Here is an 18,989-nt window from a genome sequence, read left to right as displayed (position 1 = left end):
GAGGCAGCATCCTTTCGCCCCATTTTACCGACCAGGGAAACCAAAGTCCCCTTTCTTTCATCTCAGAACACCCCTGAGCACCTACATGCAGTAGAGGCTGGGCCTGGGCACCTGGCTGAGTCACACCGGGCCGGCCCTCCCGGAGCTCAGCGTGCAAACCGGTCCTGCACAATCAAACAAACATAACTAAGTGCAGATAACCGAGACAATGGGGCTGTGTGCTCTGGGCCGTGGGAGTCCAGGGCCGCCACAGGCGTGGGCCGGGCAGGGAACAGCGCTGCCGGGGGCGGGATTTCGAGAAACCTGAGTGCGGCCGGAGAGTCAGCTGGGGCCAGAGAGGTCGGCGGGGCAAGGGAGACTGGGGCGCGTGGTAGCTCTAGGCCTGCATAGCCGAGGAGGGGCTGGGGTCGCGGCGGTGGGAGCCGGGTCGGATCAGGGCGTGGCTTAGAACTCGGCGACGGATTGGATACGAGGGAGCGGGCGGGGTGGGGCCGGGGCAGGGGCGCCGACCCTGAGACCACCCGGAGGTGGGCCCGGGCGGCGCCAGGTCACGGCGGGGAATCTCGGGCAGCAAGTGACTCAGCCCCGCGAAGGCCCAAAACTGCGGCCGCGTGAGGTGTGCGGGGACTCGGGGTGGGGGTCCCGCGCCGGAAGTGGAGAGGGGCGACCGAGGAGACGCGAGGCGGAGAGGAAATAGGGGAGCTGCAGTTCCGGGCGACCCTGTCCCCGCCGCGGCAGCAGAAGAGAGGTTCCTCCAGGTGGTGGGGACCGGGCGGGGCGGGGCTCCCCCAGGTGGTGGGGGCGGGGCGCTGCGGCGGGGGCGGGGCGGCGGGACCCCGCCTCCAGCCCTCTCTTGGCCGCTCCCGCCAGGCGCACCCAGACGCTCTTCTGCTCCAGCCTTCGTCGCCCGGTCATGGGTCTTGGGCGCGAGGCCACCCTGTCTGCGGCGTGACGGGCGGCTCAGATGAGACCCGCGAGGACGGGGGAGGGTGGGCGCGGGGCCTGGGGAGGGCGCGGCACGTGCTGCGGGGCCCGGGCGCCGCCCCCTCCTCTCCTACCTCTTCCTCTTCCTCCCCCAACCTGGGGGCCCCCAGAGGCCCGGCCTGCTGCCGCCTTCCTGACCGCCCCTTTTGTCCCACTCGGAACGGCCCGATGCCCCGCCTGCTTCGGGAGCGCTCGCGCCCAAAGCCCGCCGCCCAACTTACGGGGCTGCCTCATTGCCCCCAATCTAATTGCCCGAGTCACTTCCATGTCCCAACACCGACCTCCTGCAAGGTCCTAGCAGTGGCACCACCCTGCGCACACACGCCCCCTTGGCTCCGCTCCCTGCACTGACCCCAACACCAAACTGACCCTCCCTTGCCTGCTTTCACAGCCCACGCCCCTTTGTCCTGCCCTAACCGACCCCCCCCCCACACACACACAGATTGGTCACAGGTTGGCGCCGCGTGGGCAAGTGAGTTTTGTTTTGATTCTTTAGGTTAAAAATAAAACCACCCAGTCGTTTGATTTGGGAGATACCTTTATAAGAGTCTTATTAGTAATTAAGCAACAACTGCCCCACCCCACCCCCGAATTCACGGAGCTTGCTTTTCCAGGTCACCCTGGTCCCTACCACCACCACTTTGACCTCACGCATCAGAGTTTGAGACCCTTGCCCTTCCTGTCCTAACCCTCCCTCTGGCTGCTGCTTCCTCCTGTGTCCTTCCAACAAGGACCTTCTGTACTGACCTTTCCCTCTGTGCCCCCAGATGGTCACCATGGGCCAGTGCTACTACAATGAGACCATCGGCTTCTTCTACAATAACAGCGGCAAGGAGCTCAGCTCCCACTGGCGGCCCAAAGATGTGGTTGTGGTGGCCCTGGGGCTGACTGTCAGCGTGCTGGTGCTGCTGACCAACCTGCTGGTCATCGCGGCCATCGCCTCCAACCGTCGCTTCCACCAGCCCATTTACTACCTGCTTGGCAACCTGGCCGCAGCTGACCTCTTTGCCGGGGTAGCCTACCTCTTCCTCATGTTCCACACAGGCCCGCGCACAGCCCGGCTCTCACTTCAGGGCTGGTTCTTGCGGCAGGGCCTGTTGGACACGAGCCTGACGGCGTCCGTGGCCACACTTCTGGCCATCGCCGTGGAGCGGCACCGCAGTGTGATGGCCGTGCAGCTGCACAGCCGCCTGCCCCGAGGCCGGGTCATCATGCTCATCGTGGGCGTGTGGGTGGCCGCGCTGGGCCTGGGGCTGCTGCCCGCCCACTCCTGGCACTGCCTCTGTGCCCTGGACCGCTGCTCGCGCATGGCCCCCCTGCTCAGCCGCTCCTACCTGGCCGTCTGGGCCCTGTCCAGCCTGCTCGTCTTCCTGCTCATGGTGGCTGTCTACACTCGCATCTTCTTCTATGTGAGGCGGCGGGTGCAGCGCATGGCAGAGCATGTCAGCTGCCACCCCCACTACCGTGAAACCACGCTCAGCCTGGTCAAGACTGTTGTCATCATCCTGGGTGAGTGGCACCCTGCTTCCCAACTCCTGCAAGACTGATAGAGCATGATGGGAGGGGATGATTTGGGTGGGGAATGTTCTCCAAGGAGGTGCTACCTGAGCAGAGGCAAGGCAAGAGTTCAAAGCAGAGGGAACAGAAGGTGACAGCCCCAAACAGGACCAGCCCAGTGTCTCCAAAGAGGGGAGAAGGCCCACGTGACTGGTCCGCAGGAAGAGAAGGTCAGCACAGCCTCAAAAGGCACAGACAGGAGTCATATTTTGTTCTGAGTTCCATGGGAAGCCCTTAAGAGTTCTTAGCCAGGAGTAATGAGGTCTGACGGTTGAATGTAGAATGGTCTGAGCAGGGGAGGTGCACACACCACCCCCAAGAAACAAAGAGCAACTCTTCCTAATCGTTCCTTTTTCCCCACTGAGTAATCGGTCGGTCCCACAGTGACCTTTCCCCCAAAGAACAAATCTCCATGTAGAAATGTCCAGGGTCCTGTCCACTGTGTACCAGTTAGGAAAGGCTTCCCTCTGGCAGACAGAGAAAGGTTTCCCCTCTTAGCAGTGCTGCCCCATCATGCTGCAAAGGCAGCAAGACAGGCAGCTCTTCCCTACAAACTGCACAGCTGTCGCCCAAGCTCTGGAGACTACTCCAGTTCTGAGCCATTGCAACAGCTGGCCCTGCTCACATCAGGCTCCATCCCGCAGGGGCGTTTGTGGTCTGCTGGACACCGGGCCAGGTGGTGCTGCTCCTGGATGGTCTGGGCTGCAAGTCCTGCAACGTCCTGGCTGTGGAGAAATATTTCCTACTCTTAGCCGAGGCCAACTCGCTTGTCAACGCCGTGGTGTACTCATGCCGAGATGCTGAGATGCGCCGCACCTTCCGCCACATCCTCTGCTGTCTGTGCCTTCGCCGGTCCACCCACGAGTCTGTTCGCTACACATCCTCCACCCAGACCGGCACTAGCACTCGCATCATGCTTCCTGAGAATGGCCATTCCCTGGTGGACTCCACCCTTTAGCTAACCTTGGACTTCAGCAGGGTACAGCAAATGCCAGAGCTCTGCCCCTGGCCACTTGTGGGTGCGCCTGGCTCTACCCAATCTGCGGGCCAGACTTAAAGGCAGACCCTCAGTCTGGCTTGGCATGAAACCACTGCCAGCCCTACCCAGGCAGACAACTGTGCCTATCTCAGGGCCTGTGGGTTGGGGTCATCTAAGCGCCTGGGAGAGAGTTGAATGGGGTGCAGGAATCTGGCTCTTCAGTCATCTCAGGTTGCGGGGCTTTTTAACGGACACTTTTCTGTTTTTACTGCACATGCCTGGCAAGCCCTGTGGACTGCTTCCTTGTCCATGGTGGCATGGGTAGTAAAGGTGGGAGAGATGAGGGCCCCCTCAGGCCATGCTGCCCAGTGCAACAGGGTAACAAGGATGGACCATGGGTGCCCCATCTGCCTGAGGCTGATTGTTAAGGGGCACAGACTGAGGAGTGCTGAGCATGAGCTGGGAAAGGTTTATGGCCTCTTGCAGCCTCCAGTGGTCTTGCCTATCACCATAAGAATTAAGGGGGTCTACAAGGAGGGTGTAATATAAGGAGTAAACCTTTCCGCTCTGAGGTCTCCAAAGCCTTTTCTGTTGTAAGCTTAATCTGTCTGTCCCTGTGTCCCAGAGTTGTCTACCTCAGCTCAGGCTGAGCTGGGATCCTGCAACATGGCATCTCCTGGGCCCTGTTCCCATTCCCCTTTGGTCTCTGCATGGCTATTGCTCCATCTCTCTTGTTGTTCCCTTTTGCTTCTGTCTCCTCCACCTCTTTCCCTGCCTTCATCTTGCCACCTGCCTCTCTGTCTCCATCCTCTGGAGCCCAGAGTAGTCTCTGGCCTGTGTGAGGCTTCTCTCACCTGCCTGCCCCTTTGTCTGAGTCCAGATTGTTAATAGTCAGGTGTGTCCATCCCACTGCCCACTCCATCACCTACATACACACCTGTGGGCTTGGGGTAGTGGGGTCCATGGACCAGAATGCAGGATTTTAGAGTTGCCATTTCTCAAGCTTCTCTGATGTGCCTGGCACACTGATAAGCATTTTAGGTGCATTATTTAATCACCACCTGCATCTTGTGGCATAGGTATTATATATATTTTCATGTGAGGACAGTGGCTCAGAGAGATTGAAATTTGGCCCATGGTTACATAGTTTCCAAAGGGCACAGAGATACATCGAGGGACTAGAGAAGCCCCTGAGGAAAGAACTTTGGATTTCCACAAAGTCCGGAGTTGGTCAAAAGCTCAGCCTGGCTTTCCCCACTTCACCCTATGGTCTCAGATGTGCCAGACCCATGATGAGTCCCCTCTCAGATACACAGAGGCACTCTGCTAGACACAGAGTAAACCAGGATCTGGTTTCTCTCTGCTTACATACCTAGCCAGAATTTGAACCCAGGCCTCCCATCAGAGGCTGAATTCTTAAACTACTAAAGCATGCATTGCCAAAGAACCAAAAACGTGTAGATCTTTCTACATTAAATGGGGCTGAGTTTCCCTTTGGGAAAACTCTCCCTGCCCTACAACAGCTCTGTGAGGAGGCAAGAACAAACTGGGGTGCTAAGTACTTCTCCAGGGTTCAAGGTAGGCAATGTGGCTCCTTGAGCCTGGGGCCTGAATCTCGGAAGTGATGACCTAGGCCAGCACCTTCAGCCACGTGGGTGGGTACATAGTCCTTGTCTCCAGGGGGATCTAGGCCTTTTGGACAAAAGTATCACTTTGGGTGCCAAGGCAGCCAACCATTCCTATGGGGTGGGAACCCCTGATGGTCTCCAAAGGTAGCTCTGTTTAACCTGCTCTGAGCTGGCTGTTCTTGCATCAGCATCTTCCAGGTTCTAACCCACTCTTCTGGTCTCCTTTGGTATCTTGTCCCATCAGTTTTTCCCTCTCTGTAGGTCTCTCCTCTCCACCAGGTGACTTAAGGTTTTTGTCTCAGATGGTCCCTGAAGCTCTCAACCTCTCCCCCCACCACTGTTCTCTGAAGGATGCCAAAGTTTCCCACTACTTTTCAGATCTCCTGTGTGGTGCTGCACTAGTGGCTGACCTTTTGTACAGGGTACCAGCTCTCCATGGTCCCCACATGTTCTAGTACTTCCTGTTACTGGGGCCAAGTGTCAGGTTTCCTTCAACAAGGAGCTTTCCAGGTTGTTCTTACACTAGCCTACATCATTCATTTCCATTCCCTTTGGAGTGCCCGAATCTAATCAGACCAGTCGGTGTTTGCATTTCCTCTCCAGCAGCAATGGGAAGAAGATGGGCCCTGTCCTGAAGGGTTCCCAGGAGGTTGAGGTCCCTTTATGAGCCTGGTCTGGAGTCTGTGCCCAGTGCAAACAGGCTCTAGGAGGTCCCATGACTTTGGAGAAGTGATTTATGTCCAAGAATAAATCCTCTTCTCTCGCACAAGAATCCTCTGATGGCAGGACTCCTAACAGCTAGAAACAAAGGCCTGTGAAGACTCGCTCTGATTTGGGGGTGCATCACAGGGTAGGTCCTCAGAAAGCATCCTTCACGTGCTAGCGGAATGCTGTAGAGCAAAAGAATGAATAAAGCAAGGTCACTCATAAGCTGGACCTTGAAAGGTGAATAGAAGTGATTTCTGCAACTGAGAAAATCTCTCAGTTTTGACCTTCCAACCACCATCACCACACATACCCTTACTCCCTATGGAATATTAGAGGTGGGGGGAGGGGGACCGGGAGGCCGGGAGCCCAAGTGACCCACCTGCTGGCACTGAGGCTGAGGGCAGCAGGCGTCTGGGGCTTCGGGCTTCTGGAGATGAAGGGGGGTAGGGGTGTTGAGGGGTTCTGAGAGGCTAGGGAGGGTCTGAGAAGCAAGGGGTGGCTTGGAGGAAGACTGCAGTGCTCTGAGAAGTTAAGACTCTGAGATGTGTAGGTCCCTGAGGAGTGGGAGGCTCTGAGACATGGGAGCCTGTGAGGAAGAGTGGGGTCTGGGGGGGGATTGGCTCTGAGAAGTGAGGTCCCTGAGGAGTGGGGACTCTGAGGAGATGTGCGGGCTCTCTTAGAAGGGGGCGTTCTAAGGACGTGTGCGGTGTAAAGTGTCTCTGAGCAGGAATGGTTGAGGGAGGTGGAGATGTGGGAGGTGGGGTCTCTGAAGCAGAGCAAAGCCGGCCTTGCCCTCTCCGGCTGGAGGAGGGTGGGGGTAGAAAGAGCCGTTGCCTCAGCAACCCCCAACAGAGTCCTAGGCAGATAGGAGGGGCTGTTAGGGGCGTGCCTGTGGGCGAGGCACGGCGGCCCGCGCGGCGGCGGTTGGCTGACGGAGATAGTAGGGCGTGTCCCTGGGCGGGGCGAAGTCGCCTGGCTGGCGGCGGTTGGCCGTAGGCGAAGGGGGCGGGGCCCGGGGGCGCGCGTGGTACGCGCACAGACGGCGGCAGTTGGCTACGACGTCCGCGTGAGCTCTCCAGGCTCGGCTGCTCCTTGGTTGAGCGCCTGCCAGGCCTCGCCGCTCATGGACGCCCCACGCCGCCGCCCCCCTGCCCCGCGCCGCTCACCGCCCCAGCCCCCACCGGGCTCCGACACGGACGACGTGCTGCAGATCATGGCCATCACCGACCAGAGCCTAGACGAGGTGCAGGCCAGGTGCTGGCGCGGGCTCGGCGGGGGCCACCCAAAGTCGCTTCAGTGAAGGGGGCGGGCCGAGGGGCCAGGGCCGGGGCGGCTGGGGGCGTGAGGGGCGAGGAGGGTGCAGGGTGAGAGATGGGGTGGTGAGTCTGGGCGGAGAGGGAGAGGGCAGATGGGGGGCGGGAGGTTTGAGGAGGACTGAAGGGGGGTTCTGAGGCCGAAGGGATGTTTGGAGTTAAAATGGAGCGGATTGAAAGGGGGCTTATGGCGCTAAGCTGTGGGTGCTGGGTTTTAGGAGCTCATCTTGGGGTGAGAGGGATGGGTTTAAGAGGAGTTTGTGGATGGAGAGGTTTATGGTGAAAGGTGGTTTCAGGGTTTATGGATGTAAGGGGAAAGAGGAGTGTTGGGGGGTGTAAGGGCTGAGAGATGGGTGCACACGGGATTTGTGAAGGATGGACAACTAAATGGATCAGTGGTATTTATGAGGATGGGAAGTTCTGGGGGCAGGTAATGGAGAATGAGTTGTGGGAAATGGGACTCGGGAATGAAGAGATGGTGTGATTTGATTCGGGAAGCATCCAGAAAAAAGGTTAGTGGGGGAGCTGGATGGGGACGGAAGACCCCCTTTTTTATTAATTTGGTGAATATTTATTAGGCACTATGTGCGGGGCACGGAGCTGGGTGCTGACATAGTCACTGATCTCAAGCTCATGGTTTGAGGGAGAGAAAGTAAGTAGCAAAACTAAGTATAAATTGTGCTAAAAGCTGTAAGTAAAGAGTTGGCAAGCTGTGGGAAGCCAGGAGAGGGCACAGCACCTTCAGAGTCCCGAAGGTGGGAAAGGGCAGGAAGAATGCAGAGCCAGGGACTGAAAGTCCCCAGTACAGCAGAGAGAGTCTGGAACCAGGATCACATGGCGCCAAGTCTCAGGAAAGAGTTTGGATTTTATTTCAGTTGCAGTGGGAAAATCACAGTGGTTTTAAGACCACCTGTCCCACTTAACCTCCACCCACCACTTGTCAGTGAGCCAGGATTGGTAAAATGTGCTTCACAAGGCAGCCCATTGTGTTTGGGGCCTGCTTGAATTATTAGAAGGTAGCAAAGCACAGAATGACGTCCTTTTGGAGGATGAGGTCTTGTTGAATGGGACTTGTTTGGGGGTAAGGGATGGTCCCTGTGGATGGGACCAGGGTGTAGTGGTGTGGACTGTGCAGTGCCTAGAACCTTCTAGTGAGGAGGGGTTACAAAGCCAGGTGAACAGCAGCCCCAGGAAAGGAGGAGGCAAGTAAAAGGTGGACATGGCAGGCATTTATTCTTCAAACTTTCTTGCCTTTGCTTCTTGTGGAATGTCGACTCTTTCCACAGTTTCACGGCCTCTATCTGGAAAGTTAAGAGTGTCACACACACATAACCCCACTGTACACCACTGGAGCATTGTGCTAGGTGCTACAGAAACCAAGATGGCTAAGATGTTCTCTGCCTTTTCAGAGCTCATTCAGAAGGAAGGTGTGTGGGAGACTAACTCATAAACAGTCATCATAATAGCAGTGTGCTGAGTAGAGGTAATTCCTGGCACAAAAGAAGCTGGGACAGGAGAGGGTGCCCTTCTGTGATGCCTTCTTCGCTAAGCCAGTCTGAGAGCAAGGGCATTGTTGTACTTTCCTTTGTATTCCCAGGGCTGTGCACAATGCCTGGTACCTAGCGTTCAGTGAAATTTTGTGGCACTTAGATTCTGGAAGGATTGGTAGGAGCTAGGGAAGGGGAAAAATGGGCTCTTCACACCCAGGAACCACAGAAGCAGTGCTTTGGGTGCTTGTGGAGCTACCTGTGTTCCTTCTGTTCTAGGCCAGGAGCTGCTTAAGGAGCGAACTCTGCTCAGATGTGGCCTTCCTCAGGCATGTGTCACCCTGCACTGCCCCGAGGCTGCTACTTTTTTCTTGTAACAATCTCTTGAGATTCTAGACTCCCCTAGGTAGGCTTAGAATGGAATGCAGTCAGTCACCTCTTCTTGCTGTTCTCAAAGAGAGTCGTTTTTCTTTTAAGGCTAAGAAACTGAACAGGGGGTCATTACACTTGCCTTACAACATAGCTGTTAGGTAGCTGATTCCTGGTTTCTTCCTGAGGTAGAAAGATCCCTGGAGATCCCTTTTATTTTGAGACTTTGGAAGCTTCACATCTGCCCCACTCCTTGCGTAGCCTTTAGATAAATTCAAGGCCCTAAAAGTCACCCAAGTCCAGACACCAGTCTTCAGTCCTCAAGTGGGCGGGCCACTTACTCCACTCTGGAGAAAACACAGCTTGGGTGGGTCTTTTCCTCACAGTAAACCTTGCTGCCTGGTAGATTATCAGCTTGGGCAGGGAAGCAGATTGTGTCTTTCCTGATCAGCCAACTGGGTGAGGCCTTTGGCTTCACTGGCCTTTGGCTTCACTTCAACTGGTGAGGTCTTTCTGACCCTGCCCCCTCTCTGAAACAGGAGAGAACGGTTTCATCTCTGTGCGCTGCCGACCCCTTAAGAGCCCCTGGAGTCAATTTAGCTCAACTGGCTAGCAAGAAAGAATTTTTCATCTCAGATTTGAGGCCTTCTCAACCTGCTTTGTCACCGTGTGTTTAAAGAAGGGAAGCACACCTACTCTCCTTAAACCTGGATTCTTTCTACGTTATTAGGAAGGCAGCTCCACATGCTTGTGTGTAATTCATTTTGTTATTATAGCTGAATAGTCTTCAAATAGTGAACTGTGTATTGTTTTTTCTTCTGGCTACACAGATAGTAGAGGGACACTGGGGAGTTTGGAATGCATTGTCTTGGTTGAAATTCAGCCCACGTCAGCTGGAAGTTTCCTGTGTGATGATAACCAGTCTTCTTGAATGATCTTCTGACCTTCTTTGGTGACACCCTGAGCTTTTCCTAGAGAGGGACAGTTTTGTGTTTTCTGATTTGGATCTTTCACTGATCACGTTCTCATTCATTTCTTATATGGGACCGGGAAGGCAGGAAATTTTCTCTCGTTTGCCAAGGATTTTCTGAGTATGTCACTCTATCATGTGTAGCCTTAGTTTTTATAATAATAAATTTTACAACATGTTGAAGTTTACATAGATTTGTTTCCTTTGCTTCTTTTGAATACCTTTATGAAGGGTTTGTAAGGTTATCAGACTAGGGTTGAGGGCTCGTCTGTCAGGACTCTCAGGTTCCAAAGTTCTTCTCCCTTCCCAGAGTTGTTAACCAGTGTTTGAATCATTGGCCCCTTTGAAAATCTGGTGCAATCTCTGGGTCCCCTCCTAACCATGCCCCCTGACAGTGTGCTTGTGTACCACACCTTTGAGAATCTTCAGACTTCAGGTGTCCTGGGGCCTGGAAGCTGCCCCTCGTCAGTGGTGGACTCACTTTTTTTGTCTAGTAGTGAGATTCCTAACAAGTCAGTGTGAAAACTCTAGAGCTGGGAAGGCTGAGGGGTGAATTTTGGAAACCTGATTTTAAAAGGAAGCAGAATGGTCAACAGTGTCGTCCTGGAGACGTGGGGTGCAGACCTGATGTTCTGGAAGAGGCAGCTGAAGAGGACTGGCCCTTCAAGTCATTCTGCATGTTGGAATGACAGGTGGGTTGTGCTGCCAGATTGGCAGATTTGGCTGTTGTGGTTAGTTCTTGACCTTTTGCTTGCAAGGGCATGAAGATGCTCTAGAGAGCTACACTGTCCAATGTGGTAGCCACTTGCCATGTGTCTCTGTAAATTAAAATGAATTAAAATAAACATTCAGGGGACTTCCCTGGTGGCGCAGTGGTTAAGAATCCGCCTGCCAATGCAGAGGACATGGGTTTGATCCCTGGTCCAGGAAGATCCCACATGCTGCAGAGCAACTAAGACTGTACGACACAACTACTGAGCCTGCGTTCTAGAGCCCACGAGCCACAACTACTGAAGCCCACGTGCCCTAGAGCCTGCACGCCGCAATGACTGAGCCCACGCACCTCTACTGAAGCCCGTGCTCTCTAGGCCCACGTGCCTCAACTACTAAGCCCGTGTGCTGCAACTACTGAAGCCCGCACGCCTAGAGCCCGTGCTCCGCAGCTAAAGAAGTCACAGCAGTGAGAAGCCTGCTCACCACAACGAAGAGCAGCCCCTGTTCACCACAACTAGAGAAAGCCCGCGTGCAGCAACAAAGACCCAACGCAGCCAAAAATAAATTAATTAATTAAATTAAACATTCAGGGACTTCCCTGGTGGTCCAGTGGGTAAGACTCTGCACTCCCAATGCAGGGGGCCCGGGTTCAATCCCTGGTCGGGGAACTAGATCCTGCATGCATGACGCAACTAAGAAGTCCACTTTCCGCAACTAAAGATCCTGCGTGCCGCAGCTAAGACGGGTCAAACTAAGACACAGCCTAAATAAATAAATAAATAAATAAATGTTTTTAAAAAATAAAATTAAATCAAACATTTCGTTCCTCAGTGACACTAGCTACCTCTCAAGTGCTCAGTAGCCATGTGTGGCTAGTGACTACCATATTAATGCAGATAGAGAACACTTCCATCATTGCAGAAAATTCTGGACAGCAGCGTTCTAGAGCAATGCTTCTCTTAGCTGGACCTGCAGCAGATCTCTGCAGAAGTCTTACTGCACAGGTTCTGATGTGGCAGGTCTCAGTGGGGCCCAGGAGTCCACATTTCTAACCACTTCCCAAGGGTGCCAGAGGTCAGACTCTCAAGAGTGGAGATGACGCCTCATAGATTAACTGTGTGGTTTCCTTTACTCAGAACTACCTGTTAGATCTGTGGGAAAGAACTACAAAACAGAGCTGCCAAGTAAACTATGAAAAACCTAACAAACTTTTTATCTTAGGTATTGGCATATCCCAATGATCTGTACTGTTCTAGGGTGTGATGGCTTAGGAGTGAATATGATTTGAACCTAATACATTTTTAGAGGGTGTCAAATTCAGAACCAGGCAGATCCATCGCCTGACCCTAAACATGGTCCTAAAGTAAATTGCTTGAGGAAATTGGATCCCAAAGATTACAGGTGGGGAATTTTGAAGTGTGTCCGTATTTCATTGGAGATCAAAGAAACCTAACTAAAAGAATTGTGGGCTGACTCACACGATAACTTCTTTTTGAAAGGGCTATTTTATCTTGAAGATTATGAGTTTGGAGGAACTAAGGTGATTGGCAGTGGAAAGAATCAGAACATGTGAAATTCCTTAAAAATTTATTGACTTAAATAACTTTGTGTTACACATAATTTAAAAAAAACCCTTTAAACAAAACAAAACAAAACAGAGTGGAGATGATAGTGTGTCATTTATTTCAATTTTCATGAATCATTTTACCTAGTAGATGGTTAATCTGACAAATGGAAATTATTTTTGAGCCTAAGTTGTGTTTGTGGGCATAAGGGATTTTAAATTAATCACAAGGGTCACATATTAGCATTGTTTTGCCTACTTAATATAGAAAGAAAATTAGAAATGAACAAATAAAAATCAGAAAATAGTTGATTTTTTTTTTCTCTAGATGAAACATTTGATCTGGGGCCACGGGACCTTGTTGTTTCAGAATCTGTTTACATTTTCAGTCTAAGGAAATCAAGTTTTAGAAGTCCCAGGATTGTTTCTATATTTCCTTTACATGGTCTATAAAACCATAGCTCAACTTTGCATTAGTTTGTAGAACTTGAGTGTAGTAGAAAATGACCATTGGGAAATGGTAATAAGGTTTTTAAGGCAAAAAAACTTTACATATAACGAATAAAAATATGATGGAGAATGGTCACTATTATACATGTGTTAAGAGTAAGCTATATGGCATATGCGGTGGTGAACCTGAAACTAAAAAGAGTATATTTAGAGGTTGGCCTTTGGGCAACATAATAGATACTGTAATTAGGGCCTCCATAGCTTTCCTTAGGAAGAAAAGATTTCTCTGAACTTTTTTTAAATTTGATTTTTACATGTATGACTTGTTAGGTATTTTCTACTAGTCAAAATTTGCCTGACTTTCTTCATTCCTCCAGTATTTCTGCAGCCTTTTCCTGGAATATGGATTAAATTCCGAATATTAAAAGGAGATGATGACATAAGTTTGACTATCCTTAAAACTTACTCAAATGGCAAGGCATGTACTGTCAAGTGAATGGTGTGCCCCTCGTCTTGGTACCTCTGGGATACTAAATATGGAAACACAGACCTCTAGAAGTATGTACATTAATGCATGTCAGAGAGCATTGAGCTTTCAGCACACCCATCAAAGAATGCAAGGGGTCAGAAGAGGAATTTATGGCTTGGAATTTCCTAAAGCCAGATAGCATTAGCATGAGAGGATCTATTAGTCCAAAGCCGGGAAGTAAAATTTCAGAGCTGAAATTTTCTTTTTCGTCACCCTTAAGGAGGTTCTGTAGATACCAGTCAACTTGGTGCCTGGCAGTCTGTGTTCTTAGACTGCTTGCAGGCTTTAGCTCTGCTCCTGGGTTAACATGCTTAGCTTGGCTTTGTCTAGTGCCAAAGGAAAGTCTTGCCGTCCTTGGTGTGCTTTTCCTAAGAGTTGGATTTTTTATTATTTTATTTTATTTTATTTTATTTTTTGCTGCATTGGGTCTTCATTGCTGCATGCGGGCTTTCTCTAGTTGCACTGAGCGGGGACTACTCTTCGTTGTGGTGCGTGGGCTTCTCATTGCAGTGGCTTCTCTCACGGAGCACAGGCTTTAGGCACGTGGGCTTCAGTAGTTGTGGCACGCGGGCTCAGTAGTTGTGGTTCACGGGCTTAGTTGCTCCGCAGCATGTGGGATCTTCCCAGAACAGGGATAGAACCCATCTCCCCTGCATTGGCAGGCGGATTCTTAACCACTGTGCCACCAGGGAAGTCCCGATTTTGTTGGTTTTAAAACAATTTCCTGAAGCTATCTAGGATCACAGCAAAATCCCTTTTGAAGTGGTTTTATCAATATGTAAAGCAATATGCAGAATGTTTCAGAAAAGTTTCATAAATGAGCAGGTATCACTCAGTCATTTAAGTGACAGTTACCGAGTGCCTCTGTCAGAATACAGTGGTTGATGACAATGACAACCATGATTTTTTTCTCTCATTTAAGCCTCCCAGTAACCCTAGGAAGTGGGTGGTTTCGCTGAGTTTCTAGATGAGGAGTTGGACCTGAGTAAGAACTTGCCTGAGGTTAGACAACTAGGGGGTGGTTGGATGGAGACTTGGCCTTGTTCTCTTGAACTCTGTTGCTGACCTGCCGCCCTCCCTGCTCTTCCCAGAGCTCCCACGGGCTCACTAGGACATGACATCACTTCCGGCTCAGAGGAGCTTGGAGGTGATCCAGTGCTGTGGCAGATTGGAAAGTTGGACTAAGGCTTCAGAAGATGTTTTTTAAAGTTCGTTCTCACTAATTTAATCTCATTTGCTCAGTAAACCTTCCTTTTGTGCCAGGTCTGGGGATGCAGCAGTGAGTCCCAAAAGCTCACAGTTCAGGAGAGGCAGACGCTGGAGAGTGCAGTGCAGGGGCAACCGGAAAGAGGGTGATGAGGAATCGATCAGCCAGGGCAAGGGAGACTACCTGTCAGCAAGATGAGAGCTTGTGGAATGTGTACCATGGGACACTAGAATCCAGCTGAAGTCAGGCTTGGGGGACAGAAGCACCCCCTGCAGGAGATGACTGTGACCTGGATGAGAGGCTTTGCCTAGGCCGAGAAGGCCCGGCATTCCAGGCTGGGGCAAGCACGTGAAGGCACGTGCAGGGAAGGCACGGAACGTGAAAGCATGCAGTGTGGTTCTATCAGGCATGAGTGGAGGGCATGGCCTTCAAGGGGGGACTCAGTGGGGTGACTGCCTGCTTTAGCTGCTATACAATCGAGCATGGCCTTGAACTCCTTGCCAAGCAAGGAGTGAGCATGGTGTTTATTCTGTTCCTTGTTTAAGTACTTCTCAAAGTACTCCAGCCTTTCTAAAGTATTGGTCCTGGATCAGAAGAAAGTTCAATAGTCATCAGCTCCTCTCTACCATCCATTCTTCAGAAATATCTTGAGGCACTCATTTCTCTTTCAGATTGAGCCCTCCAGTGGTTTAAAGGCCCCTGCTCTTATTTCTCATTAAAGCAGCTTTCTCCTTTATTCATCACTTCCTCCTGCCCAAATCTAGTGTCTTTTTTGGTGTTGGTTTTTTGTGGGTTTTTTGTTTGTTTGTTTGTTTTTTGCCACACCGTGTGGCTTGCGTGATCTTAGTTCCCCTACCAGGGATTGAACCCAGGCCCAGGTGGTGAAAGAGACAAGTCCTAACTACTGAACCGCCAGGGAATTCCCCAAATCTAGTGTCTTGGCCATCATCCTTTTTGATTGTCTCTCTTGCCATGCAGCACTATTAAACCCCTTAATATTTTCCCTTCATTCCTAGAGTGGATGAGTGCCCCCTGTGGGCTCGGCCCTAGAACCGAGACCAAGAAGAGGGGCCCCCAGCCGAGCCCTGTGTGCCTCTGGCTTCTGCTCCCTTCTTTGACTGTGGAACCGAGCAGTTCTCACCCTAGTTTTTGATTCTCCACTTGCCCCACTGAAGTCTAGAGACGTCAGAGCTCTGCCTTCAAACTCTTCGTTTCTACTCTGCTAGTGTCACATCTCTAGCCTCTACCTTTCCTTCAGTTCAGTTCAACAGATCTTTGCTCAGTTAGTGTGCCAAGTATGGTGCTGGCCTGGAATTTCTGAAATGAGTAAGTTGAGGCCCTCATCATGCCCGGGCCAGGCGTGGTAAATGCTTTAAATGGAAGAAAGGAGGGAGTAAGAAATCCAGGCTAGGACAGGCCAACCCATTAGAGTCTTGGACTAGACAGAGGAGTAGGACTTCCCCAAGTCCGGAGGAGGGAGAAGGTCAGCAGGACTCTGGTGAAGAGCCTCGAATGCCTTGCTAAGGGGTTTGAGTTTTTTGGAGCAGGCAGTGAGAAGCCATTTCACCTTTTGCCCAGGAGAGAGATTTTCATCTCTCTGTGGTTTTGAGTAAGAAATTTAACAGTAGTGTTGATTGTGACCAATCCATGGGCAAATTAGGAAATAAGGACATCGTAATGAGCTTTTCACAGGCTTAAATTTATTCCATTTAAAGGTTGCACTTTCATTCAAATCCTGCAGAGTTTTTCTTGTGTTGTATTAAATAATTTTCCTTGTTTCCTGGTGCCAAAACTACCTCCTGATCCAAGGCTTCATTTTGCTAAAATAACTAATAATTTCTATCGTTGAACTTGGGTATCAGTACGTATTCTCAACCCCCATTTACTTAGCTGTTTTTGTTTCATTGTTTGTAGGTTTGCTTTTAGAATGACTCTACAGATGACTGATGGTACCCACAACAGTTTAATTCTTCCCAGTTTTACTTTTACAAAGAAGCTTATTTTAAAATGCCAGGGCATCTGCCTCCTGGGCTGCATTCCTTTCTGGAGTTTGGCATCCTCTGTGAATTTCTAGGTTTTCCATCAAGATTTTATTTCCTCAGGGTAGGAAACATGTCTTCTAATTTTTGTTCTTTACCTAGGTCTGTCTCCAGGCGGTGCATAATATTGTTGACTGGATTTGTCAGCTAAAACAGTCCTTCTAGAAATGAGAATAATTAAGGGAATTTGATTTCATCTTTTGTTGAGGTATTAGAATCATTGTTGCTCTCAGGGAAGCTTTGTTAAGAAGTATCTTATTCTAAAGGATAAGATCTCTGAATATATCTCTAAATCAAATTCCTCAGTAATTTAAAATGATACCTTGCTCAGGAAATAAGTCAGACAGAAAAAGACAAATAGTGTATGTTTTCACTAATACGTGAAATCTAAAAAATGAAACAAGCAAACAAACAGAACAGAAATCTCTCACAGATACAGAGAACAAACTAGTGGTTGCCAGGGGGGAGAGGGCTGGGGGAGAGGCTAAATAGGTGAAGGGGGTTAAAAGGTACAAACTACTAGGTATAAAATAAGTAAGTTACAAGGATGTAATGTACAGCACAGGGAATATAGTCAATATTTTATAATAACTTTGTTTGGAGTATAAGCTATACAAATATTGAATTACTATGGTGTACACCTGAAACTAATGTAACATTGTAAGTCAACTATACTTGAGTAAAAAATAAGTAAATAAATAAATACCTCCAAAATAAATAAATATAATAAAATAATACCTTGTTCAGGAAAGCAGATTTTTCCATAATTTGGAAAAGTAAATTACAGCTAAAATTAGAAGCTATAGTACACTGTTGGCAGAAGCCAGGATGTGACTTAACGTTCTATTCATTCCCACATTCCTTTCTCCTTATACAGTGACCGGTATATACTAGTGCCTCAATAAATGTTTGTCCTATAAATATTGAATAAGTGGGGTTGGAGGATGATAAAGCTGTATGCTTTCATTTTCTGGCATGATTCTGTGTGACTCTCAATAGTTTTGTTACAGATTGGTTTTGTTTAGCATTGGTTTTAAAAGGATATTCACAGATTTGTTTTTTAATTTAGATTATCCTCGGAAGTTTCTTTTATTTATTTAAAAGATTTATGATTTCTCATTCATTGGAATTTTGCTTCTTCATAAACATTAACATTTTGTTTTGTTTTAATGCAGATACTTGGTTGCATAGAACATGTCACGTACTTGCTAACTTGCTAAAGGTGCGAGCACAGACCTTCTTTTTCTCCCCACAGTCCCCATTCACTGCCTTACAATCTGTTCAGTTATCTCAGCTATCTGTTGCTATGTAACAAATTGCCACAAACCTAACAGCTTAAAACAGTTAAAACTGATCTCAGTTTCCACAGGCAGGAATCTGGGCACAGCTGAGCTGGGTCCTCTGCTCCGGGTCTCACAAGACTTCGGTCAAGGTGTTGGCTGATCTGTGTTCCTATCTGAAGCTCAGGGTCATCTTCCAGTCTCACAGGGTTGTTGGCAAAACTGTTGCTTGCAGTTGCAGGACTGAAGTTCTTGTTTTCTTGCTGGCTGTCAGCTGGGGGTCTGCTCTCAGCTCCAAGAGGCTGCCTGCAGTTCCCCATTACTGGCCCTCTCACAACATGGCAGCTGGCTTCAAGGCCAACAGGTGACGTTCCCCAGTCCACTAAGGTGGAGTCATAATGTAACATAACCACGGGCGAGACTATATACCATCACTTTTGCCACTTTGCAAGTCACAGATTCTGCCCAAACTCAAGGAGAGAGGATTATACTCAGTGGGGGTCACCTTAGGATGTGTCTGTCACAGAAATTAGTTGATCCCCTTTGATGAATGATGTGGTCTGTCGTACTTTATGTAATCACTGATGGTTTGCTGTCAGCTGCTTGATCACCTCTAGGCCAAGAACATGCTCAAAGGTTAGACATTTGTTTACTTTTCATAATAAACCACAAAAACATTCTGTGAAGTTACTTTGTATTCATTCAAAGGTGCTTTATACTGTATCTAAAGTAAGATGTTTGATAAGCAGGAAACTGACCTGGGAATAATCATTCCTAGAATCCCCTTTAAGAAGCAGAGCAGCCGACTTCATTCTCTTTCTTTGTATTCTTTTTTTAATCTATTTATTTATTATTTATTTTTGGTTGCATTGGGTCTTTGTTGCTGTGAGCGGGCTTTCTCTAGTTGCAGTGAGTCGGGGCTACTCTTCGTTGCGGTGCGCGGGCTTCTCATTGCGGTGGCTTCTCTTGTTGTGGAGCACGGGCTCTAGGTGTGCGGGCTTCAGTAGTTGTGGCACGCAGGCTCAGTAGTTGTGGCACACGGACTTAGTTGCTCCGCGGCATGTGGGATCTTCCCGGACCAGGGCTTGAACCCATGTCCCCTGCATTGGCAGGCGGGTCCTTAACCACTGAGCCACCAGGGAAGCCCCTCTTTCCTTGTATTTTTAGAATTATATTTACAGAGGATAACAAGCTCTAACCGGAGGCCATTT

The 18,989-nt window shown here is 49.8% G+C and overlaps 2 protein-coding genes across 2 annotated transcripts in view; both read left to right on the top strand.

Annotated features, from left to right (window-relative positions):
- The first annotated feature begins 1,466 nt into the window (after positions 1–1,466).
- Positions 1,467–5,920, top strand: LPAR2 (lysophosphatidic acid receptor 2). Its single transcript, XM_082457771.1, has 2 exons — positions 1,467–2,493; positions 3,186–5,920. Exons 1-2 carry the CDS (start codon positions 1,752–1,754, stop codon positions 3,497–3,499), a joined length of 1,056 nt encoding a protein of 351 aa, XP_082313897.1. The 5' UTR covers positions 1,467–1,751; the 3' UTR covers positions 3,500–5,920.
- A 98-nt stretch (positions 5,921–6,018) lies between these two features.
- PBX4 (PBX homeobox 4) overlaps positions 6,019–18,989 on the top strand; it is a 55,930-nt gene continuing 42,959 nt past the window's right edge. Inside the window, 1 exon segment of the mRNA XM_082457809.1 lies at positions 6,019–7,110. Coding sequence (XP_082313935.1) covers positions 6,980–7,110 — 131 coding nt within the window. The 5' untranslated portion in view covers positions 6,019–6,979.

The sequence above is a fragment of the Balaenoptera physalus genome (assembly GCF_965194825.1).
Source record: "Balaenoptera physalus genome assembly, chromosome: 3".
Taxonomy (NCBI): Eukaryota; Metazoa; Chordata; class Mammalia; order Artiodactyla; family Balaenopteridae; genus Balaenoptera; species Balaenoptera physalus.
The sequence above is the reverse complement of the archived record's forward strand: the minus strand, read 5'-3'. Positions and strand labels throughout refer to the sequence as shown.

Coding starts and splice junctions, on each gene's coding strand:
- LPAR2 (XM_082457771.1), top strand. CDS start 1,752: ATGGTCACCATGGGCCAGTGCTACTACAATGAGACCATCGGCTTCTTC. Junction 2,494..3,185: donor GACTGTTGTCATCATCCTGG/GTGAGTGGCACC, acceptor TCCATCCCGCAG/GGGCGTTTGTGGTCTGCTGG.